Source organism: Pelophylax lessonae, assembly GCF_965119305.1.
Source record: "Pelophylax lessonae genome assembly, chromosome: 1".
NCBI lineage: Eukaryota > Metazoa > Chordata > Amphibia > Anura > Ranidae > Pelophylax > Pelophylax lessonae.
In genome coordinates, this window is record NC_138768.1 from 48,576,413 (window position 1) to 48,602,329 (window position 25,917).

A 25,917-nucleotide genomic window follows, 5' to 3' on the forward strand; every position below is an offset into this window, starting at 1 on the left:
TTGTATATTGCTGTTGCTCTTTGCACTGCCTTTTTAAAGGGTCACTCTACCTGATACTGATATTGAATTTATTGCTGGGTGCTGGCTTCCCAAAGCTCAATGCGTCTCAGAGCAACATACCTATTATAGAAGCCTTTGATGGAAGGACACCATTGGGTGTGACAAACTAGTTCTGGAGCAGCAACTTCGCTGACCTGAAACTCTCAAAAGCTTCTGGGATAGGTGTTTTGCCTAGTGACAGGTTCTCTTTAGTCATCCACTGGCTTCTTATATTCTACAGAATATCCATTCCACATTGGTTGGGTAATGGTTAGAAAGTAGGCAGAGTTGGGATCACTCCGACTTTCAGATATAGGATGACAGTGGTTGAGCCCAGTTATAAAATATCAGTTTCGGGGGGACTGAGCCGGTAAATAAGCTTGCGCGTCATTAAAGAGACTCCACCTATTGTGGAGTCTGAGAGGATTTTGGAGTGTTTGGAATCCTCAGCAGTTTTGGGGATTTTTTTAAGGTTTTTCGATGACGAGAAACACATTTGGAAGCAATGTATTATTTTCTCGCCGTGCCCTCCGTATTGTTTAATCATTGCATTTCTTCCAAAGATGGTTGTTCAGTTTTTTTCTCCACCTTCCTGGCATGAGAGTGACCTGTAGACTTATCACTAACCAAAGTGCTTTATTTTTTGGTTATAGTTATTTGTGTTGTAAGTGTTTGTGTCGCTGTCGGGGTTTATTGCTAACACTTTGCCCTAACTTTTTGACCTATGTATGTTGTAGGAGTACAACAGCGTTCGAGAGGACAAAAACCGATGTGTTTCGGGTTAAAACCAATAATGTTGGGCCCATCAAGAAGATAAGGTAAGAAATCGCTCTTACCGGTGTCAAACCGCAGCCAATATTTTAGAAAAGTACATCCTATCAACAACCCCTACAAAATAACCCTTCTTCCTGGTCATAAGTGGTGGAATCATTGGCGGAGCCCCCAATGAAGCACGTTATCCGTGTCATTGGCATGTCATTATATATTGGTCTGACTTTAAGTGAATTCTAATGCCTGGTACAACTTATATTTTCATCATTGTGTTCTTTGTAGTGTTATAGAATTTTTTGGCCAATGCTGACCATCATAGGTGTCTTCCTACTGGCTTTCTGTAAAAGCCCGTACACACGTAGCGATTGTCGGCTGTAAATATTCGGCCGCCGAACGATCGGCCGATTGTCGGCTTGTTAAGGCCCGTACACACGTAGCGATTGTTGGCCGTAAATATTCGGCCGCCGGCCGATTGTCGGCTTGTTAGTATGATGCTTCCGACAACCGACTGCGACTTTTCGGCCGAACAGAATCGGGTGTGCAGCCTTTAAAATTTATTGGCCGTCACCAGAACGGCCGATTGTTCGCCAGTCAGTACAGAATTCGGCCGACAAACAGCAGATGAGCAAGACTGGGCATGCTCAGAGAAGAAAAAACACACGGAAAGTTAACCATCACATGACATCACTTCTGCAGTCGGCTGTTGTTGGCCGACAAAATTCGTGTGCAGTCTTTAGCACTTTTCAGCCGACAGGACAGCACCGGACAAAAGACGGCCGATCGTTCGGCCGACATTCGGTACGTGTGTACGGGGCTTTAGTCTCAGGAGATTTGGAGTGGGAATTTGTGAAGTCACTACTGCGATAAGAGTCTCACTTTAGGTAGGAGAGTTTTTTAAAGAAATATATACCGCAGACCTATAAAAGGGACAGCTTTGAGGAAGACCGGAAAGAGGAATTTGTTATAAAACTGGGCAGGTGAGAGCTATGCAATCTATTTCCTTTTGTGGGTGCTTTATATAAATATATTCTTTGTCAGTATTGTATCCAACAAAATGGAATAGAAAGAAAAGTGACCTACACAAGGTACCTGAGTGCCTCCATTTTTTTTCTAGGATTGAGCATGATAACACAGGCCTCAATGCAGGCTGGTACCTGGACCGTGTGATAGTTACAGACATGAACAGACCTCATCTGAGATTCTACTTCCCCTGTAATAACTGGCTGAGTAAGGAGGATGGAGATGGCCTGTATGTCAGAGACCTCCTGGGGAGCCTCAATCCTATGGACGTGCCTAAAGGTAAGTCACATGACTTTCTAGCTCTCTTGTGTTTTAGACTACTGAAAGTGTTATACTGGGGAACTACAATTTCTCGAAAAATATATCTGTAGCCCTTGGAACCAAATCCTTCGTATTTAGACTACCAATGGCATTGCAGATGTTGAGGAACTACAATTTCTTGAAAACAATCTGAAGCCCTTATGGACCAGATCTTTCATGTTTATACCACCAACGGCGTTCCAGATATTGGGGAACTACAATTTCTTGAAAACTATATCTGTAGCCCTTTGAACCAGATCTTTCGTATTTAAACTACCAATGGTATCCTAGATATTGGAGAACTGCAATATCTTAAAAACTTTTTCTGTAGCCCTTTGAACCAGATCTTTCGTGTTTAGACTAACAACTATGTTCCAGATATTGGGGAACTATAATTTCTTGAAAACTATATCTGTAGCCCTTTGAACCAGAGCTTTCGTATTTAAACTACCAATGGCATCCTAGATATTGGGGAACTGCAATTTCTTAAAAACTTTATCTGTAGCCCTTTGAACCAGAGCTTTCGTATTTAAACTACCAATGGCATCCTAGATATTGGGGAACTACAATTTCTTGAAAATATATGTCTGTAGCCCTTTGAGCCAGATCTTTCGTGTTTGGACTACTAACTGCATTCCAGATTTTGGGGAACTACAATTTCTTGAAAACTATAGCTGAAGCACTTATGGACCAGATCTTTTATGTTTAGACTAACAACTACGTTCCAGATATCAGGGAACTAAAACTTCATCTGAAGCCCTTATGGACCAGATCTTGTGTTTAGACTAGCAATGGCATTCCAGATATTGGGGAACTACTATGTCATGAAAACAATATCTGAAGCTCTTATGGACCAGAATTTTTGTGTATAGACTACCAACGGTGTTTCAGATAAGGCGGAACTACCATTTCTTGAAAATTATATCCGTAGCCCTATAAACCAGATTTTTCGTTTTTAGACTACCAACAGTGTTCCAGATATTGGGGAACTATAATTTCTAGAAAACTATATCTGTAGCCCTTATGGAGCAGATCTTTTGTGCATAGACTGCCAGTGGCGTTCCAGATATTGGTGAGCTACAATTTCTTGAAAACTATATCCATAGCCCTTTGAGCCAGATCTTTGTTGTTTAGACTACAAACTACGTTCCAGATATTTGGAAACTATAATTTCTTGAAAACTACATCTGAAGCCCTATATGAACCAGATCTTTTGCGTATAGACTACCAACGGCGTTGCAGATATTGGGGAACTACAAATATTTGAAAACAATATCTGTAGCTCTTATGAACCAGATCTTTCATGTTTTGACTACCAATGACTTCCAGATATTGGGGAACTACAATTTCTTGAAAACTACATCTGAAGCCCTATATGAACCAGATCTTTTGTTTACAGACTACCAACGACGTTCCAGATATTAGGGAATTACAATTTCTTGAATACTATATCTAAAGCCCTTACGGACCAGAGCAACTTTTACATGTTCTCTATGAACTTGTTTATTCGTTGATAACTTTGCTATTGCTTCAAGACGAAATTCACTTGTGTTCTTAAAAATTAAATAATGTAGCTGCTGGCTTTTAAAAAAACAGATACTTACCAACCCATGGAGTCCAGCGCTGTCTTCTCTGGAGCTGATTCTTTGCCTGAGCTTTGGATTCTCTGCACCGTCATCTTAGATGTGACTGATGTCTCACAGCCTGCTCCTTACTGAGCATGCACAAGATTGTGAGATTGATCCTACGGCCTCTTGGGACTTTGACGTGGCCAGCAGGCTGCTGGCAGTGGTAGGGAGGGCCCAACTGACATTATCCTTGCAGAGCCGAGGATTGAGGAAGGGGGAGTGAGTACCTGTCAAATAAAGGTACCCTCTTCCTAAATAAAGTTGAAAATTAATTAGGCTGAATTCACACTGATTTGCGATAAAATGCAGGGAAAATGGATGTACTTTTCCATACATTTTTGCATGTTTTAACACACATTGATCTGCATTTTAACGCACTTGTAAAATTGAGGACGACACATAGACACATATTATCTGGTTGATGGGAGAATAACATTTTTCTCTACGAGTTTCCTAGACTTGTGGCCATTACCTTAGGAGATGCAAAGAGGTCTAAATATTGCCAGATCAAGGTGAATCTACGAAAGAGTTAAAAACATTACAGCATTTCACTGCAAGGGTATCCCCTCAGGAAAAATTCCTCAACAGTTGGGATCTGCAAAGGTATCCCCTCAGGAGAAGTTCCCCAACAGTGAGGATCTGCAAAGGTATGCCCTCAGTAGAAGTCCCCCAACATTGGGGATCTGCAAGGGTATCACCTGATGAAAAGTCCCCCAACAGTGGGGATCTGCAAGGGTGTCTTCTCCGGAGAAGTCACCCAATAGTGGGGATCTACAAGTGTATCCCCTCAGGAGAAATTCCTCAACAGTGGGGATCTGCAAGGGTATACCCTCAGGATAAATTCCTCAACAGTGGTATCACCTCAGGAGAAATTCCTCAGGAGAAATTCCCCAACAGTGTGGATCTGCAAGGGTATCAGGAGAGGGCACTTTCTAATCTGATGTATGTCAGAAGGGCCATTAGAGTTCAGTCTCCCCCAGTGGGGATCTGCAAGGGTATCCCTGTAGGAGAAATTCCTCAACAGTAGTGATTTGCAGGGGTATCCCCTTAGGAGAAATTCCTCAACAATGGGGATCTGCAAGGGTATCCCCTCAGGAGAAATACCCGAACAGTGGGTATCTACAAGGGTATCCCCTCAGGAGAAATTCCCCAACAGTCGGGATCTGTAAGGGTATCCCCTCAGGAGAAATTCCTCAACAGTGGGGATCTACAATGGTATCTCCTCAGGAGGAATCCCCCAACAGTGGGAATCTGCAAGGGTATAAGGAGGGGGCACGCTCTAATATTCTGATGCATCTCAGAAAGGCCACTAGAGGTCACTCTCCCCCAGGTCAGCACTTGCAAGTGTTTCACCAAACTACATTAGCTTCCACTCTACTGGGAGGTCCCCCAACAGTGGGAATCTTCAAGGGTATCCCCTCCTGACAATTCCTCCAATAGTGGGGATCTACAAGTGTATACCCTCGGAGAAATTCCACAACAGAGGGGATCTGCAAGGGTATTCCCTCAGGAAAAGTTCCCCAACAGTGGGGATCTGCAAGGGTATCCCCTCAGGAGAATTCCCCCAACATTGGGGATCTGTAAGGGTATGCCTTGAGGAGAAGTTCCCCAAGTGGGGATCTGCAAGGGTTTCCTGTCCAGAGAGGTCCCTCAACAGTTGGGATCTACAAGGGTATCCCCTCAGGAGAAATTGCCCAACAATGGGGATCTCCATGGGTATAAGGAGGGGGGACTTTCTAATAATCTGATGCATGTCAGAAGGGCCACTAGAGTTCAGTCTCCACCAGTGTTGATCTGCAGGGGTATCCCTTTAAGAGAAATTCCTCAACAGTAGTGATCTGTAGGGGTATCCCCTCAGGAGAAGTCCCCTAACAGTGGGGATTTGCAAGGGTATTCCCTCAAGAGAAGTCCCCTAACAGTGGTGATCTGTAGGGGTATCCCCTCAGGAGAAATTTCTCAACAGTGGGGATCTGCAAGGGTATCCCCTTTAGGAGAAATTCCTTAACAGTGAGGATCAACAAGGGTATCCCCTGAGGAGAAATTCCCCAACAGTGGGTATTTACAAGGGTATTCCCTCAGGGGAAATTCTCCAACAGTGGGGATCTGCAAGGGTATCCCCTCAGGAGAAATTCCTCAACAGTGGGTATCCTCAAGGGTATCCCCTCAGGAGAAATTCCCCAACAGTGGGTATCTACAAGGGTATCCCCTCAGGGGAAATTCCCCAACAGTGGGTATTTACAAGGGTATCCCCTCAGGAGAAATTCCTCAACAGTGGGTATCCTCAAGGGTAGCCCCTCAGGGGAAATTCCCCAACAGTGGGTATCTACAAGGGTATCCCCTCAGGAGAAATTCCTCAACAGTGGGTATCCTCAAGGGTATCCCCTCAGGGGAAATTCCCCAACAGTGGGGATCTGCAAGGGCATCCCCTCAGGAGAAGTCCCCTAACAGTGGGGATCTTTAGGGGTATCCCCTCAGGAGATATTCCTCAACAGTGGGGATCTTCAGGGGTATCCCCTCAGGAGAAGTCCCCTAACAATGGGGATCTTCAGGGGTATCCCCTCAGGAGAAGTCCCCTAACAGTGGGGATCAAAAAGGGTATCCCCTCAGGAGAAGTCCCCTAACAGTGGGGATCTACAAGGGTATCCCCTCAGGAGAAATTTCTAAACAGTGGGGATTTGCAAGGGTATCCCCTAAAGAGAAATTCCCCAACAGTGGGTATCCTCAAGGGTATCCGCTCAGGAGAAATTCCCCAACAGTGGAAATCTGCAAGGGTATAAGGAAGGAACACTCTCTAATATTCTGATGCATCTCAGAAAGACCACTAGAGGTCACTCTCCCCCAGGTCAGCACGTGCATGTGTTTCACCAAACTACATTAACTTCCACTCTACTGTTGTAGGTTTCTTGAAAAGTTTTCCACTGTTCCACAATCTACAGCAGGGTTTCTCAACCAGGGTTCTGTGGATACCTGGGGTTCCTCCAGAGGTTGCTAGGGGTTCCTTGAGCAATGGGCAATTTCTGCCTCTCAGATAAGTTTCCAATGACACCATTGTTCCTTTTAGTTATCTGTAAGGGGGTAATTCTTCCCAATGATGATAAGAGTAAGGAGCATTCTTCCCTCTGACTGTCACACTAATGTGTCATGAGTTATAGATTTTTCATTTTTAGCAGGGGTTCCCCGAGACCAGAAATTTATTGCAAGGGTTCCTCTGTGTTGAAATGGTTGAGAAAGGCTGGTCTATGGTATCAGATTGTTTCCCTGCTTGCTAGTGTATGAGTGAGGGCCAGTGCGTCCGGAGGATCCTCCTATTACATGTGAGCGCATACCCATGCCTTCTGTAAAGGGGGAACACTCTCACGTATTTTATGAGTAATGGTATTAAAAAAAAATATATAAATCACAACAAAAATAGTTTGCTAAAGGGAAAGAGGGAGGAAGGGATTGATTTAGAGATGATTAGGGTTAACTAAGAGTTAAATAAGAATTTTTATCTTGTAAGGTTTCTTTACGCACAACTCTAGGAAACTTTAAAATGGTCTCTTGCAGTGCACTGCAAGGGTTAAAGTGGTTGTAAACCCTTCCATATACCTAGTATGGTGACTGGCCTCAGGTGATACACAGAGATGAAAAAAAATCCTCCTACATAAGTTGTACCTGTTCATCAGCAATCTCGTCTACTCTGTATCCTCATTCAAAGTCCAGAATTTGTAAAGCTTTTCTGAGCTTTCAGAAAGAAGGGGGGTGCGGAGCTCAAGTTATACTCTGCAGAGCTCAGTGAGGAGAGCTGAGAGATGATTGGAGGGAATATACCCCCCCCCCCCTCCACACGGCACATAGGAATAGAGCTGAGGTTGTCAATCACAGGATGTGTGCTGGAGCTCCCTCTCCTGTCACCATTTTACTTCTTGGTGTCGGGAAAACCTGTCAGAAGTGATTCATGCTGATTGTAGCGGAAGGGGCAGCAGTACACTCTATAGAGGGATATGTACAACCACTTTAAAGTGATACCTCACTCTCCCAATCAACATTGATTATTTTTAATCCACATGCTGCTAGCATCAGGAAACATATAACTAAATTAAAAAAAAAAAACGTTTAAGAACAGGAAATTATATCACATACATTCCTGTTTTAAACATTTTGTTTAATTTCTTCAATAACTTCCTGGTTCTTGCCTAGGCAAATGATATCATACATCCCAGGAGTCTTCAAGAGGGGAGGAGAAGATGAGGGAGTTTTCTCAGCTAAGCACACCCTCCTGCATTCATGGCTGAGGTAAGGGCAGATGGATTCCAGGAAGTAAATGCTACAGGAATCACCTGCCCTTACTCAAGATGACAATGGTTAGAAATGCTAGGAGGTGTTTTTCAAAGTGATTTCTCAACAAAATAAAGTATGGAGACATGGATGGATGGGTCAGTAGATGGATAATGGAGACATGGATGGATGGGTGAGTGTATGGATGGTGGAGACATGGATGGATGGATGAGTGGATGAATGATGGAGACGTGGATGGATGGGTGAGTGGATGGATGGTGGAGACATGGATGGATGGGTGAGTGGATGGATGATGGATACATGGATAGGTGAGTGAATGGATGATGGAGATATGGATGGATGGTGAAAATATGGATGGATAGGTGAGTGGATGGATGGTGGAGACATGGATAGATGGGTAAGTGGATGGATGGTGGAGACATGGATGGATGAGTGGATGGATGATGGATACATGGATAGGTGAGTGGATGAATGATGGAGACATGGACGGATGGGTGAGTGGATGGATGGTGGAGACATGGACGGATGGGTGAGTGGATGGATGGTGGAGACATGGATAGATGGGTAAGTGGATGGATGGTGGAGACATGGATGGATGGGTAAGTGGATGGATGGTGGAGACATGGATGGATGGGTAAGTGGATGGATGGTGGAGACATGGATAGATGGGTAAGTGGATGGATGGTGGAGACATGGATGGATGAGTGGATGGATGATGGATACATGGATAGGTGAGTGGATGAATGATGGAGACATGGACGGATGGGTGAGTGGATGGATGATGGAGACATGGATAGATGGGTAAGTGGATTGATGGTGGAGACATGGATGGATGGGTAAGTGGATGGATGGTGGAGACATGGATGGATGAGTGGATGGATGATGGATACATGGATAGGTGAGTGGATGAATGATGGAGACATGGACGGATGGGTGAGTGGATGGATACATGGATAAGTGAGTGAATGGATGATGGAGATATGGATGATGAAAATATGGATGGAGAGGTGAGTGGATGGATGGTGGAGACATGGATGGATGATGGATACATGGATAGGTGAGTGGATGGATGATGGAGACATGAATGAATGGGTGGGTGAGTGGATGGATGAATGAAATAGTGTTTTCAGTTAGTGGTGCTCAGATAAAGTGAGGAGAGGCTTTAAATTACAGCATCATAATAACCCAGATTTTTTTTCTCCTTCAGTGAATAAATATATCGCCAGAGTTTTTACCGGATCTGCCAATGGAAGCGGGACGGACGCGGACGTCTTCCTGAACATTTTCGGGGAAAATGGTGACACAGGTGCTGATTGGTAATATTTAACTGTGAGCTTCTCACAATGTGCATTAAAAGCTACAGAAAGTCAAAGCCAACCTCATTTCCTGACTGGAGGGGGACCACTAGCAACATCTAGCACTTTCCAGGGACGGGGGGGGGGGGGGACGATTCTGATGTCTCTTTCTGGCACATCGCTCCGTTGGAAATTCTGAAGAATCATTTGATATTCTTCCCAAATTCCACAAGCGATGTGCCAGAAAGAGACATCAGAATCGTCACTGTCGTCACTTTCCGTACCTGATGACCAATTTTCCCACCAATCGCTATCGCTCAGTTCTTCAAATAACTCAGTTTCGCTGTCGCTGTTTTCCAGTTAGTCTAAAAGCACTTTTGCACAAAAAGAATGCTTTTTGGACGCCATGCTTGTTCAAAATTTTTCAGGCACAAAGCACTGGAAAAGCACAGGCAGGGCACTGGAAAAGTCACCAGGTGAAATCCTGTGGTGAAATGGGATGATACAGAGTAATCCGTTAGGATCACAGCTTTGTATGATGTCATTTAGTATATTTACACTTTTAAAATCGCCGCCGGTTCCACCCCCCCTGCGTTGCAACGCTCACAGGGAAGGGAACCGGAAGGCAAGTGTCGGCAATTGGCCGTGCACAGAGCGGGGAGAGACAGTGAGGATGCCGGGGAGCATGGCGGGGGATCACAGGAAAGGTGAGTAACATTCTGGGGTAATCCCGAGTGTGGCTCAGGGTTACCGCTTTTGGTACTGCAAATTAACCCCAAGCCACACTCAGGAATACCGCCAGGGGGGTTAAAGCAGAAGTATACTCCGCTTTTTAACTTTTACCTACAGGTAAGCCTATAATAAGGCCTATAATAAGGCTTTCCTGTAGGTAAAATTAATATCTCCTGAACCTGCACGGTTTAGGAGATATTCCCCCTGCATGCAGCCGCTGACACCAACGGCGCATGCGCACTGAAGGTCCGGCAGACCTTCGAAGCTTCTTGCCGGCTCCTTGACAGAAAGTAAACTCCCACGCGCATGCGAGGGAGTAATGTCATCGTGGGAAGAGACACTGAGGGAAGACACTGAGGGAAGATGTCAGCTGCCTCAGCAGTGTCCGGGCGACCGTGTCGGGGCTTCGTTCTAAGGTAAGTATTTTATAATTGAGCTAGTATGCGATGCATACTAGCACATTATGCCATTGCCCTGCAGGGTTTGTTTTTTTTTTTGTTTTTTTTTGAGGATACAACGGCTTTAATGACCAGGCCATTTTTTGTGATTCGGCACTGCGTTGCTTTAACTAACAATTGCTCGGTCGTGCGACGATGTACCCAAATACAATTGATGTCCTTTTTTTCCTACAAATAAAGCTTTCTTTTAGTGGTATTTGATCACCTCTGAAGTTTTTAGATTTTGCGCCATAAACAAAAAAAGAGCCACAATTTAAAAAAAAAAAAAAAAACTATATTTCTCTATCGTCCATTGACAGACGCAGCTCCCATACTTCTTAGCCATTAGGGGGCAGCATAATGCAATAGCTAAGAGGTATGAGAGCTGCGTCTGTCAATGGACTCAAGAGAAAAGGTTTTTACGGTGAGTTCTTACAAAAATCCTGTTTTTTTACTTTCTGCTATAAAACAATCCCAATAAAAAAATTTAAAAAAATCAAATTTTTATCAGTTTAGGCCAATTTGTATTCTGCTACATATTTTTGGTAAAAAAAAAATCAGAAAAAGCGTATATATATATATTGATTGGTTTGCGCAAAAGTTTACAAACTATGGGATAGATTTTTGGACTTTTTATTTTTTTTGTTGCTTATATTAGTAATGGCGGCGATCAGCAATTTTTAGCGGGACTGCGACATTGCGGTATAGAAATCTGACACTTAGTGATACTTTTTGGGGACCAGTGAAACCAATATAGTGATTAGTGCTAAATAATATGCACCGTTACTGTATAAATGACACTGGCAGGGAAGGGGTTAATACTGGTGGTGATCAAGGGGTTAAGTGCGCTCTTAAATTGTGCTTACTAACTGTGGGGGGGAGGGCTCTTTGACAGGCACACAGAGATCGGGGTTTCAGCTTAGCAGAGACACACAATCTCACTGTGACTGTTTGACAAGAGAGCCGCCTGATTTGTTTACATAGGCAGACGGTTTCCCTGTCAGTTTCCCTAAGGCTACATTCACACCTGAGCGTAGCGTTTTCGCGCGATTTTACCGCGATTTTACAGGCGTTTTTTGTGCAGGCGTTTTTAGATTGAATAGAAACCAATGGAAAACGCCTGTAATCTGCCCAAAAAGAAGCTCATGTACTTTTTTGAGCGTTGGGCGTTTTGCTTACAGCGTCAAAACGCTCAGATGTGAACAGGGGCCATTGAAATGAATAGGATTTGTCTTGTTGGGCGTTTTGAGAGCTGATCCTAGAGCAGAAAAACTCCCCAAAAACGCCCCAAAACGCCTACATGTGAATGGAGCCTAAAGATCGCGGGAGGCTAGCGGCGATCGCACCCCCTCCTCCCGCGGTCCGGCTCCCGCTGTGTCTAATCACAGCAGAAGCATGGCTCCGGCGGCGTGCGCACGCTGCTGAGACCACGTGAACATACAGTAATCACGTAGATCTACTTGATAATGCGCAGCTGAGCCGCCCTGCTGCAGTAAATCTGCGTGGGGCGGTCGGCAAGTGGTTAAACGCAAAATGGTGTTTCTTTGGTTCAATGGAGAAGCAGCAGAAAAGCATGTAGTGCATTTTGACTGTGTTTTTAGCGTGATTCACATTTTTTTTAACCACTTAAGCCCCGGAAGATTTTACCCGCTTCCTGACCAGGCCCTATTTTGCGATTCGGCACTGCGTTACTTTAACAGACAACTGTGCGGTTGTGCGACGCTGTACCCAAACAAATTTGACGTCCTTTTTTTTCCACAAACAGCTTTCTTTTGGTGGTATTTGATCACCTGTGCGATTTTTACTTTTTGCGCTATAAACAAAAAAAGAGCGTAAATTTGAAAAAATAACAGTATTTTTCACATTTTTTTTATATGACATTCCCCCCCAAAAAAATTTAAAAATCAAAATTTTTTATCATTTTAGGCCAATTTGTTTTATGCTACATATTTTTGGTAAAAAAAAAAACGAAATAAGTGTATTTTGATTGGTTTGCGCAAAAGTTATTGCGTTTACTAACTACGGGAAAGATTTATGTAATTTTTATTGTTTTTTTTTTTAAACGCGTAATGGCGGCGATCTGCGTTTTTTTTTTGCGGGACTGCGACATTGCGGCAGACAGATCGGACCCTTGACTGACGTTTTTGACACTTTTGGGGTTACCAGTGACATTACTGCAGTAATCAGTGCTATACATATGCACTGTTACTGTAAAAATGACACTGGCAGGGAAGGGGTTAACTTTATTGGTGATGCAGGGGTTAAGTGTGTCCCTAGGGGTGTGCTTCTTACTGTAAAGGGGTGTGGCTAGTGATGTAACCACAGAGACATACAATCCTATATAGCAGGATCGTTTGATCTCTGCAGTTACATCAGGGAGAATGACAGGCGGCTTTGTTTACATCAGCCGCCTGCCTTTCTCTCTCTCCACGGGGAGATCGCGAGTGGCCGGCGGACATCAGGTCCGCCGGTCACATGCGCTTACTTGTTAGGGAACGAGCGGGGGCGGGAGCGCGCCACCTACAGGCTCACAGGCTAGCGACGTAGTACTACGTCACTTTGCATGTACGGGGCTGACCGCCGCAGTAAATAGTCGTGCGGCGGTCGGCAAGCGGTTAATATGCCCAACAACAAATTGCGGCAAAACGGGGTCAAAAACGCAAAGTGTTGCAGAGTGCGATCACTGGGTGCAGCGGAGTAAATTCAGATCAGACATTGTGGAGTAACAGGAACTGGCTTCTTTATTGGAACATAACCAAAAATAGCAAAGATATCACCTTCTCATGGTAAGAAAAACACAGACAGGAAAAGGTAACCAAGTACAGTACAGTGTACAGGAAATCACAACACATCATAGAAAATGCATAGCATATCACTGAGCATTAGCGACATCTGGTGTCCTATTTGTGAACTGCAGTTAATAGGCTAAGCTTAAAGTTGTATCTCCAACAAAAAGCACTGCAGAAACGCTCAAAAGCAAACTGCATAGGTGTGAATGGAGCCTAAGGGACAGATGAACATCCCTGGATGCAGACAGTTTTCAGGCATTCACACTGGTGCGCTTAATAACACAGTATACGTTTTTTACAAATGCGTATCGCGTTTTTTTTAACACATTTTTAATGTGTTGCGTTAAAGTTGAATGCAGCGCATATGTATTTTAGATGCGTTTTGCATGCATTTTCATCCCTTGCTCTCTGAAAGAATTGACATGTGACTCAAAAAACGTACCGTGGTCATCAGTTATCCTCTTGTATGTTTTCTCCAATCAGGGGAAAGGAGGCTGGACAATGACAAGAACAACTTTGAGAAAGGATCGGAAGACAAATTCACCATCGATGCACCAAACATGGGAAAACTTCGGAAAATCACCATCGGCCACAACAACAAGGGCGGGTCGGCTGGGTGGTTTCTGGAGAAGGTAATCTGATGGGCGCTCTACAGATTGGTGGCTAATGGGAAAACCCAAGGGCACCATCATCCCATAATATATAAATACCCAAAATTAAAAAAGTGAGATGCTAATACATTAATCCAAACCAATGTATGATATTAATATTTTATTTACATAATGCTCATTAAAAACATTTTAACCACTTGCCGACAGTAATATTAATAATATTAATATTAATTAATATTAATATAATAATAATATTACTGCGGCAGTGCAGCTCTACGTAGCGCTACGTGACTGGAGTGCATGTGATTCCGGCGGCGCGCGCGCTGCCGAAGCCTCGCTCCCGCTGTGTTTAGACACAGCGGGAGGCGGACCGCGGGAGGCGAGGTGGTGATCGCCGGCCTTCCTCCCGCGATTGTCCGGGAAACAGAGAGAAGACCCGCCTGCTTATGTAAACAAAACAGGCGGATCTTCTCACTGACAGGCAGGGACAGATCAGCAGTTTCAGAAACTGCGATCTCTGTGCCTGTCCCAGAACCATCCCCCCCCCCCCACTCACACACACACACACACACACACACACACACACGTCAGTAAGCATTAGGCATACATTAAACCCCTTGATCACCCCCAGTATTAACCCCTTTCCTGCCAGTGTCATTTATACAGTAACAGCGCATATTTTTAGCACTGATTACTGTAGTAATGTCACTGGTCCCCCAAAAAGTGTCAGAAATGTCAGAAAGGGATCCGATCTGTCCGCCACAATGTCGTAGTTTCGCAAATAATCGCAGATCGCTGCCATCACTAGTAAAAAAAAACAATAAAAATGACATAAATCTTTGCCGTAGTTAGTAGACGCAATAACGTTTGCGCAAGCCAATCGAAATACGCTTATTGCGATTTTTTTTAACCAAAAATATATAGCAGAAAACAAATTTGCCTAAAATGTTAAAACATTTTGATTTTTTCATTTTTTTTTTTTTTTGGGAATGTCATATAGCAGAATGTGAAAAATATTGTTTTTTTTTTTCAAAATCGTCGCTCTTTTTTTGTTTATAGCGCAAAAAATAAAAATCACACAGGTGATCAAATACCACCAAAAGAAAGCTCTATTTGTGGGAAAAAAAGGACTTAAATTTTGTTTGGGTACAGCGTCGCACGACCGTGCAATTGTCCATTAAACTAACGCAGTGCCGAATCGCAAAATAGGGCCTGGTCAGGAAGGGGGCAAATCCTTCCGGGGCTAAAGTGGTTAAAAGACGCAAATACAGGAGTCCATCAAGACCAGCTATGACAGTAAATCCAGTTGTTGGTTCCATACAAAAACTTTTCAAATGACAGATTGGAGTAATGGCCTCTACATGTTTCACCATAATTGGCCAAATGCGTCTTTTAACTTTTTTTTAACATTTGACCTCCGGAAGATTTTCCCACCTTCATGACCAGGCCATTTTTTTGCTATTTGGCACTGGACTACTTTACAACTGACAATGTGACAATGACAATTTACATTATATATAACTAAACCACAGCGCTAAAGACAGTGCATCTCCTTATACATATGTGACTAATTATATAAAAATTGCAAAATAACAGTCCATAAATGTGACTTGTTCTCGTGAGTATATGTATATATAGTATATATAGTCCCAGTGACAAGAAAAAAAAAAGAGCTGTATTAAAAAAATTATATCAAAAAACAAAAAAATCAAATGGCTAAAAAAAAAATCGCAGATCGCCGCTATTACTCGTTAAAAAAAAACAACAAAAATTACAAAAATCTTTCCATCAGTTAGTAAACGCAATAACTTTTGCGCAAACCAATCAAAATACGCTTATTGTGATTTTTTTTACCAAACATAGGTAGCAGAAAACAAATTGGCCAAAAATTTAAAAAAAAATGTATTTTTACATTTTTTTGGGGGGGAATTTCATGTAAAAAAATGTGAAAAATATTGTTATTTTTGCAAAATCGTCGCTTTTTTTTGTTTATAGCGCATGATCAAAAAATCGCAAAGGTGATCAAATACCACCAAAAGAAAGCTCTGTTTGTGGGAAAAAAAGGACGTCAATTTCATTTGGGTACAGCGTCGCACGACCGCGCAATTGTCCGTTAAAATCACGCAGTGCCGAATCACAAAATAGGCCCTGGTCAGGAAGGGGGTAAAATCTTCCGGGGCTTAAGTGGTTAAGCAAGTGTCCAGTGAAAATTTGTGAATGGGGCTCAAATTTAAAACATCCAAGTGACACCCCCCGAAGTGAATCCACTTACCAGAAGATGTGGACCCCTATGCAATATTGCATAGGGGACTAAGCAAGCTTGATACTGGTAAGTGTGGAGGGGGCTCCGTATGGTATCTCTTATTCTCCAATACTCGGTATAGAAAGACAAGAAAAAATCCCAGATAGTGTAATACGTTCCAAAAATTTATTGAGAATAATCAAAAAGATGTGCACTCACAATATTAAAGAAGTCCATAAACTCATCTGTATAAATATAAAGTGCTTCTAAAGGCAGGTTGGACGGCTATAGCATGTTTCAGTGGATCATCATGCAGAGAAAGCGGCGTGCGTTCCAGTACACTTACGCTTGCGTTCCAACGGCCCGGAGTGACGTTTATGTTGCTGCAAAGCTCGGAATCTCGTTGATGCGTTTCGCCTCTATGAGAACACCCACGGGGAGGGGCGAAACGCGTAGATATACGTGTACATATACTCACGAGAACAAGTCACATTTATGGACTGTTATTTTGCAATTTTTATATAATTAGTCACATATGTATAAGGAGATGCACTGTCTTTAGCGCTGTGGTTTAGTTATATATAATTTTGAACACTTAGGTAATAGCAGCAGCGGCAGTCTATTTATATATTTTTTGTGAGTGATTTATTTTGCTTAGTGCAGGGTGGACTCTTTGTTTAGAGTCATTGACTATATTATTATGACAGAGTCATGCAACTCTGTACCGAAATAAAATGTATATCATTTTTTTTCACACAAATAGAGCTTTCTTTTGGTGGTATTTGATCACCCCTGCGTTTTTTGTTTTTTTTTTGCGATATAAACGAAAAAAGACCGACAATTAAAAAAAAAAAAAAACACAATTTTTTACTTTCTGTTATTAAACATATTCAGTAAATAGAAAAAAAAAATCTAATTTCTTTATCAATTTGGACCGAAATGTATTCTGCTACATGTCTTTGGTAAAAAAAAATCCCAGTAAGTATATATTGATTGGCTTTTCTGCCTACAAACTATGGGATATACAGTATACTGGAACTTTTAATTAATTTATTTTTAATGCTACTAATGGAAGTGATCAACGACTTATAATGGGACTGTGATGGTGCAGTGGGAAATCTGACACTAACTGCCACTGACTGTAATACAGTGATCAGTGCTAATAATACATAAAATAATATAAGAAGGCAAAACCCACTGTATACAAATAATAGTAGCGCAAGACAATATTAAATCATCATTATTATAAAAGATCGTGCAGTTCCCAGGAAATGTCTTAAATCCAAAAAAGTCCCACAGTCCTCCAACTCAGGGTGTAAAGCCCCGTACACACGCACCGATTGTCGGCCGAACGATCGGCTGTCTTTTGTCCAGTGCTGTCGTGTAGGTTGAAAAGTGCTAAAGACTGCACACGAATTTTGTCGGCCAACAACAGCCGACTGCAGAAGTGATGTCATGTGATGGTTAACTTTCCGTGTGTTTTTTCTTCTCTGAGCATGCCCAGTCTTGCTCATCTGCTTTTTGTCGGCCGAAATCTGTACTGACTGACGAACAATCGGCCGTTCTTTGTTGGCCTACAAAAATTTTATAGCCTGCACACCAGATTTTGTTCGGCTGTCGGAAGCATCATACTAACAAGCCGACAATCTTGCGGCCAACAATCGGTACGTGTGTACGGGCCTTAACCACTTAACGACCAGCCACGTAGATCTACGTCGGCTGACTTTGAGTGGTTATACCGGGATGATGCCTCTAGCTAGAGGCATCATCCCGGTACCGTTGTTTGAAGCCGACGATCGTAACGTCGATCGTTACCCGGGGGGGCGGGAGGGGACGTCCCCCCCCCCCTCCTGCCGCCTTCCGCGGCTTTGCTTGGGGCTCCCGTCCCACCGGGAGCCCCGAGCACCCAGCCGGCGCGTCCGCCGGCTGGATGGAGTCCCGATGAATGCCGGAAACGGCTTCGATCGGGGCTCCGATGACGTAACCCGGAGGCGGCGTCCATGACGTCACTTCCGGGTTAGTGTGCTGCAAAAGGCGGCAGATTTGAAAAACGGCTGTATGCAAAAATGCCGGTTTCGGCGTTTTGCATACAGGGAAGTGGAGTGGAGGGGTCTAGGGTCTTTTAGACCCTCGATCCCTCCATAAAGTGTACCTGTCACTGCATATTGGTGTCACAAGGGATGTTTACATTGCTTGTGACAGCAATAAAAGTGATCAGATTTTTTTTTTAAAAAAAAACCTGTAATAAAGTTAAAAAAAAAGAAAAAAAAAATAGGAAAAAAAAAAAAAAATTTAGCCGCCCCCGTCACCGTTAGCTCGCGCACAAAAAAAAAAACGTATACGCAAGTCGAGCCGCAAATGAAATCGCTGTTCAAACCACACATGTGAGGTATCACCGCGATCGCCAGAGCGTGGGCAATAATTTAAAAAAAAGAGCTACACTCTAACTCTAAACTGGTAACCGATAAATAAATTTAAAGCGTCGCAGATTGAAATCTCTATTGACCGTAGTTTGTCGCCATCCCACGGGGGGGCGCAATTTTAAACCGTAACATGTTTGGTATCTATTTACTCGGCGTGACATCATCTTTCACAATATACAAAAAAAATGGGCTAACTTTACTGTTTAGTATTTTTTAAATGCAGTGAAATGTGATTTTTCAAATTTTTTCCAAAAAAATGGCGTTTTAAAGACCGCTGCGCAAATACCGCGTGACAAAAATTTTTGCAATGACCGACATTTTATTCTCCAGAGTCTTTGCTAAAAAAATATATATAATGTTTGGGGGTTCTAAGTAGTTTTCTAGGAAAAAATACTGGTTTTAACTTGTGAACAAAAAGTGTCCGAAATAGGGCTGGGGGTAAAGTGGTTAAGCAAATTGATGTGTATTCCAATTATAGAGTCCCGATAGGAGTGCGGTATAAGAAGGGATATCCTCATTCTCCACCACCAAGTGCCAGGAATAATGCAAAAAGTGGCCACTCACCAGAACCCAATGCTTACTCACTCTCGTGAACAAGCAGAAATCACATTATGGTATTAAGTCCAGTGAAGAATCCACTTCCAATTGTTAAGTCCTCAAAACACCGTAGCCCCAGTACATGTAGGAGAACAAATAACAGCCTCCACTAGTGCAATATTGCATAAACAATTTATTCACATAAAGTACATGAGACATCATAAACACAGTCAGTGAAAAGAGCAGCCATAGTGCACGAGTCTTGGCTCCACGCCAAGGCTGGGAACGCTGGAATATTCCGTCACAGAGGATACAATTACAGGGTACGTCGCCTGGCCACGCCCCGACACGTTTCGTCACTTCCGACTTCGTCACCGGGGGCGTGTGCTAATAATATGCGCTGTCACTGTACTAATGACACTGGGTAGGAAGGGGTTAACATCTAGGGCAATAAAGGGGTTAAATGTGTGCCTAACTATGTGTAATGTGTGTAATATGTGCTGCTTTTACTAAAGATCTTGTTTTTTTTTACCCTGCTTTCCAAGGAAAAAAACACCAAGATCCGTTGTCAGTGAACAGAGCTCTGTATTGTTTACATTCACAGAGCTCTGTTCCAGGAATGACTGAGCCGATCAGCAGGTGCTATCGGCCAATCATTGGCCGAGACCCACTGATCAGCTAGTGCTGTGATGAATGCCCGGGCGCACGGATCAGGTACTAGGTACACGATCCAGCACAGGGAGGCCGCTTTGCCACGGTAAATCCTTCTGATGCGGTCCGCAAGCGGTTAATGATCATTGTGTAAATAATTCAGTAATTCCAATAAGCCTTCAATGGACCCCACCAATCTTAACAACTTACGCCCCATCTTCTTGTTTCCCTTTCCCTCCAAACTCCTTTAGCATTTAGTCTACAACCGACTGAGTGACCATCTCACTAAAAATAACCTTCTTGACCCCCTTCAGTCTGCTTTTTTCGCCCTCAACAGGACACCGAAACTGCTCTCCGAAAACCCACAAACTATCTACTAATGGCTAAAACCAATGGACACTATTCTGTACTCTTACTCCTGGACCTCTCTGCTGCCTTTGACACAGTGGAACACCCGCTACCCTAAAAAACCATCACTCCTTTGGTCTCCGTGACTACTCTTTGCTGGTTCTCATCCTACCTATCTCACCGCTCCTTCAGTATTACTTACAATTCTACTTCCTCTTCCTTTTTCGTCGGGGTCCCCCAAGGTTCTGTTCTTGGACCTCTCCTATTCTTTATCTACATCTCCTCCCTGGGTTGATTGATAGCCTCCCATGGCTTCCAATACCCTTTCTATGGTGATAACACCCAAAATTATCTCTCTATCCTTCAGCTCACTCCATCAGTCTTGTCAAGTCTGTCAAGATTGATGGCACAACTATCAAACCGCCCCCGCACGTCAGGGTGCTAGGTGTAATCCTGGACGCCGAACTCTACTTTCAGCCCCACATCCAACGACTGCCCTAAACTTGCCACCTCAACCTCTGCAACATCTCCAAAATACACCCTTTCCTAACCAATGACACCACAAAGCTTCTAATTCACTCCCTGGTCATCTCTTGCCTTGACTACTGCAATTCCCTGCTCATTGGGTTACCTTTACATAGGCTATCCCCCCTTCTGTCCATCACGAATGCAGTGTCTGCTATCCCTCTCTGCCAATTCCTCCACTGGCTTCCACTCACCCAACAGATTCAATTCAAAATACTAACAACTTACAAAGCCATCTACAACTGTGTCCCCAATCGCCAGCCGTCCCCAGCTACATCACTAACCCGGTTTCAAAATACCAATCTAATTGTTCTCTTCATTCCTCCCAAGACCTTCTGCTCTCTAGTTCCAGCTTCAACTCTTCTGGGAAGGCTGTCCACAAGTTTTAGGACTGCATTTTTGGAAATGTTTGACCATTCTTCCAGAAGCACATTTGTGAGGTCAGGCACTCATGTTGGAGAGAAGGCCTGGCTCGCAGTCTCCACTCTAATTCATCCCAAAGGTGTTCTATCGGGTTGAGGTCAGGAATCTGTGCAGGCCAGTCAAGTTCCTCCACCCCAAACTCACTCATCCATTCTTGTTCTTGTTTAAAGACAGCAGATATTTCCCCACCCATCATTCTTAGAAGGTGATCTTCTAAGAAGGTGGTCACCTTTGTCCATCCAGAAGAGCAAGAACTCTGCCTTGAACTACATTTAAATACTTTTGATATTTCAGGTTATTATTGAGGATATTGGAAACAAATCGATCTATGAATTCCCGTGTTCTCGCTGGCTCGCTATTGATGAAGATGATGGAAAAATTCAGAGAGATCTTCTGGTTGGAGGAAGCGAAGCCACAGGTAAGGAAAATGTTTTGGTTAGTAATTTGTGTGTGTATACGTATATATATATATCCATATATTAGTACAATCACATCACATCAGGAGAAGTGCAATGTTTCGGAGCCACGCAGGATGCCTGACGAAGGGGTCCTGCGTGGCTCCGAAATGTTGCACTTATACTGATGTGATGTGATCTTTTTGCACTATAACGTTTTTTTTGACTGCTATGCAAGATCCATGGTGTGCTGCCAAACATGTATACTTATTTGTATAGTTTATGGTCAGCTTTAGCTTTTACATACGATATATATATATATATATCTATATCTATCTATCTATATATACATATATATATATAGATATTTCATAGATCTATCTATCTATCTATCTATCTATCTATCTATCTATCTATCTATCTATCTATCTATCTATCTATCTATCTATCTATCTATATATAGATATCTATCTATATATATATATATATATATATATATATATATATATATATAGTATTTAGCTTTAGTACCTCCCTGTGTAGGCGGCTCTGCCTTGCAGGTAGATCATTCTCCCTCTCAGATTATGGAGATCTGTCCCCAGCGTTAGTGCATACAGGCATCTGTTATATACAGGAGCTGCTGAGAGCAAAGCTGTTCCTCCCTTGTAAACACAGAAGGCTTTTGTATTTACAAGTGACAGAGGGAAGCAGGTACGGAGGGTGAGAGCCAGGGGTTATGGAATAGAATTCTGCTGCGTTTCGACCGCAAAACTGGGTGCAAGGGCCACCGAACAAGTCCTGGTGGGCCGGATTAAGCCCACCACGGGACTTGTGTTTGACATACATTATATTACCAAAAGTATTGGGACACCTGTCTTTACACGCACAGAAACTTTAACCTTCCTTGCGGTATTCCCGAGTGTGGCTCGGGGTTAAATTTCAGTGCCAAAAGCGGTAACCCCGAGCCACACTTGGGGTACCGATAGGAAGATCGCTGGATCCTGCAAGAGAGGGTACTCACCTTGTCCCGGGATCCAGCGATGTATCCCGGTGTTCTGCGGCGGCGGATCTTCCTCCCGATGCTCTGTGTGCCCCGGCTTCCGTCTCCTGCGATGTGACGTTTGCAGGGGGGTGGAACCGGTGGCAAATTCAAAAGTAAAACACACCAAACACACTGATATATTACAAAATAAAATAAATTCACATTAGTTTGCCCCCCAGTGCCCTTTCCTGCAGGTTTACTGTACTTTTTATGTATATATATATATATATATATATATGTGTATGTATATATACAGTATATATATATATATATATATATATATATATATTCATACATACATACTTTAACTTATTTATAGTTATTATATTATAATTTATGATTTTGTGTTTCAAACTTTATCATACCCGAGATGTTATAAAGAAGAACGCACAGTAAAAAAAAAAATCATATATAAATAGTTGGTTTGAGCTGCTCATTCTTAAGAATTACATGCAAAATAATGGTACCGCTTTCAGCACCTAAAATCGGAAAGAATCATACCGCCAGGGAGATTAAAGAGGTTGTAAACAAACAAACAAACACCTGAAAGACAAACACATAATGAGCTAGTATGCATATATATATATATATATATATATATATATATATATATATATATATTTGAATTATTTGATTTTTTATGAGAACTCTAATAGGTTATGAAAGGCATAGCCTATGTATCATAACGTAAGATACATATCACTGTAACAGAAAAGGCATATAGAGGGGGGACGTTTGCCACATCCTAGTAATATAGATATATATGCAAAAAGGTTGCATGACACAGTCCTGCTAGTGGTGGATTTTAATGGCTATCACATGAGACATAATTACTATATTATTAAAACATATTCTTTTATTTTGACATTATTTAACCACTTCTGGACCCCCTTAACGACCAGGCCATATTTTGCGATTTCGCACTGCGTTACTTTAACGGACAATTGCGGGGTCGTGCGACGCTGTACCTAAATAAAATTGATGTCCTTTTTTCCCACAAATAGAGCTTTCTTTTGGTGGTATTTGATCACCTCTGCGATTTGTATTTCTTGCGCTATAAACAAAAAAAGAGCGACAATTCTGAATAAAAAACAATATTTTTCACATTCTGCTTTATAACATTCCCAAAAAAAAAAATTTAAAAATCTAAATTTTTTAACACTTTAGGCCAATTTGTTTTCTGCTACATATTTTTGGTAAAAAAAAAAATCGCAATAAGCGTATTTTGATTGGTTTGCGCAAAAGTTATCGCGTCTACTAACTACAGGAAAGATTTATGTCATTTTTATTGTTTTTTTATTTTTACTAGTAATGGCAGCCATCTGCGATTTTCTGCGGGAATGCGACATTGCGGCAGACAGATCGGACCCCTGACTGACATTTTTGACACTTTTGGGGGGACCAGTGACATTACTACAGTAATCAGTGCTAAAAATATGCACTGTTACTGTAACAATGACACTGGCAGGGAAGGGGTTAACTCTGTGGGTGATCAAGGGGTTAAATGTGTACCTAGGGGCGTGTTCTTAACTGTATGGGGGCGTGGCTTGTAAAATGATCATAGAGACCTGTGTTCCTATATAGAAGGATCACAGGCGCTCTGTGATCATTCCAGAGAGAAGAACGGTCGGCTGTGTTTACAATAGGGGAAGGGGGGAAGCGATCGCGGGTGTCAGGCGGCAATCGGAGACATCTGACCCGTGCATCAGAGTCCCCGCTGATGAGTGGGGGGCGGGAGCTTATGCTGGTTCACGCAGGAGCGGCTGCCTGCCACAGTATAACTGCGGCGGGCAGTCATTAATCGGTTAAAAACACAGAAAAGCGCCCATACAAGGCTACGTTTAAAAATACACAAAAGTATGATACAGTATTCTTATAAATGTTGTGATCACTTATATATATTCAATCAACGATTGAGATATATGCTCCTTGTGGCTGGTCGACGCGTTTCGCAAAGTGCTTCCTCAGGACCAACAGCAGGTGTATCACAGTCTATTAATCTAAACAAACATCGTGATCAAATTTCATATTAATCATATAATAACAACATACAACTTTCTTTAAAAGTTTTTCTAATTTTTGTTCAAGGTGTCACTTACATGTGTTGACATGAGAGGCATACATACATATGTCACATGTGTCTGGGGCGGACACAGGGGATTGATCATTTGCTATCATATATTTGATGGTCGTGTTCTCTTATATAAATATAAATTGGCAATTATTATTTTACTCATTTGCAAATCTATCAGTTTAATTTTGGCTTATATCGCTTATTATAAAAAAATGTTTTTACCTGTTTTTTTATGCGAAAAGGGAATCCGTTAAACTGTGATGAAATATAATTACAGCAGACATATATACAATTTTCTATTGGTTGATCTATTAACCTATATAGAGGAGAAGGAGTCCATTAATCATAATTTCTGATTTCAGATTTTTTTGTGTTTAGCTTATGTATCCAAGGGCACTGTCCTTTTATGTCAGTCTGGATATATAAAGAAACAGACCAGTCCCTTGTGGAATTATTTGGATTATCGGTCCTCAGTTACAGAGTGCATATTCCTCTATATCACTGTAACATAATCTAATTCTCTATAGTTAAAAGACATAAAACAATATTATCTATGGTGATCAATGCCAAACAAAATAACACTTAAGTGCTCCATCTAGTGGCTGATTTGTAGAAAGCAAACACTATACTGTATATTCAGTGTCTCACTAATATGAAATATTAATAATAATAATAATATAGTGACTTCTTATACAGTAGATGCTGTGTCTTCTAATCCATTTTAAGAGAATCACATACATTAGCTATTGTCTATAACAGAAAATACTAAAAAATTTATTCTGTACTGTGTTCTTTGCAAAATTAGATATATTTAGCCTGAGTAACTCAATGCTTTCCTTAATACCGTCATGAAAACTATGCTTACTCAGCTTGTCTCTTCATTCCATAATGTCCTACGTTATGTTCTCTGAGTGACTGAATCTGTTTAAGCTTTTTCTAATCTGTAAATTCCTGGCGAAACAACTAAATTACACACACAAAAAAAAGTATGGAAAACTTTTTACCTACCAAAGAATCTGTTTCTTTTCACCCAGTTTTCAGATTTATACAGCTCTGCCACACAGTACACTCTGCCACTCTGCTCTCTCCTCCTATCATCATGCTCCTTGCACTGCCACACACCTGATTGGCTCATTGTGCTGCTTCACCCTCTGGCAGTCTGAGCTCCGCTGTACACTGTACACTAGACCAGAGGCTGATACCAGGTTAAATCCAGATACTTATACTGCTTGCATTTTCTGCATAAATTACATTTTGTGATGAATTTGTGGTTACAAAGCTGCATCATTATGTACATTTTAATATTTTTTGCAGTTTAGTGCTAAAGAAAATTTGTGCTTGGAAATGCAACAGCTCC

The 25,917-nt window shown here is 42.2% G+C and overlaps 1 protein-coding gene across 1 annotated transcript in view; it reads left to right on the plus strand.

Annotated features, from left to right (window-relative positions):
- LOXHD1 (lipoxygenase homology PLAT domains 1) overlaps positions 1 to 25,917 on the plus strand; it is a gene marked incomplete at its 5' end in the record, with an annotated part of 374,771 nt that overhangs the window by 143,909 nt on the left and 204,945 nt on the right. The window contains 5 exons of the mRNA XM_082254549.1: positions 777 to 857; positions 1,925 to 2,109; positions 9,244 to 9,342; positions 13,773 to 13,921; positions 21,344 to 21,467. Of these exons, the coding sequence (XP_082110675.1) occupies positions 777 to 857; positions 1,925 to 2,109; positions 9,244 to 9,342; positions 13,773 to 13,921; positions 21,344 to 21,467 (638 nt within the window). The remainder of the gene's footprint in view (positions 1 to 776; positions 858 to 1,924; positions 2,110 to 9,243; positions 9,343 to 13,772; positions 13,922 to 21,343; positions 21,468 to 25,917) is intronic.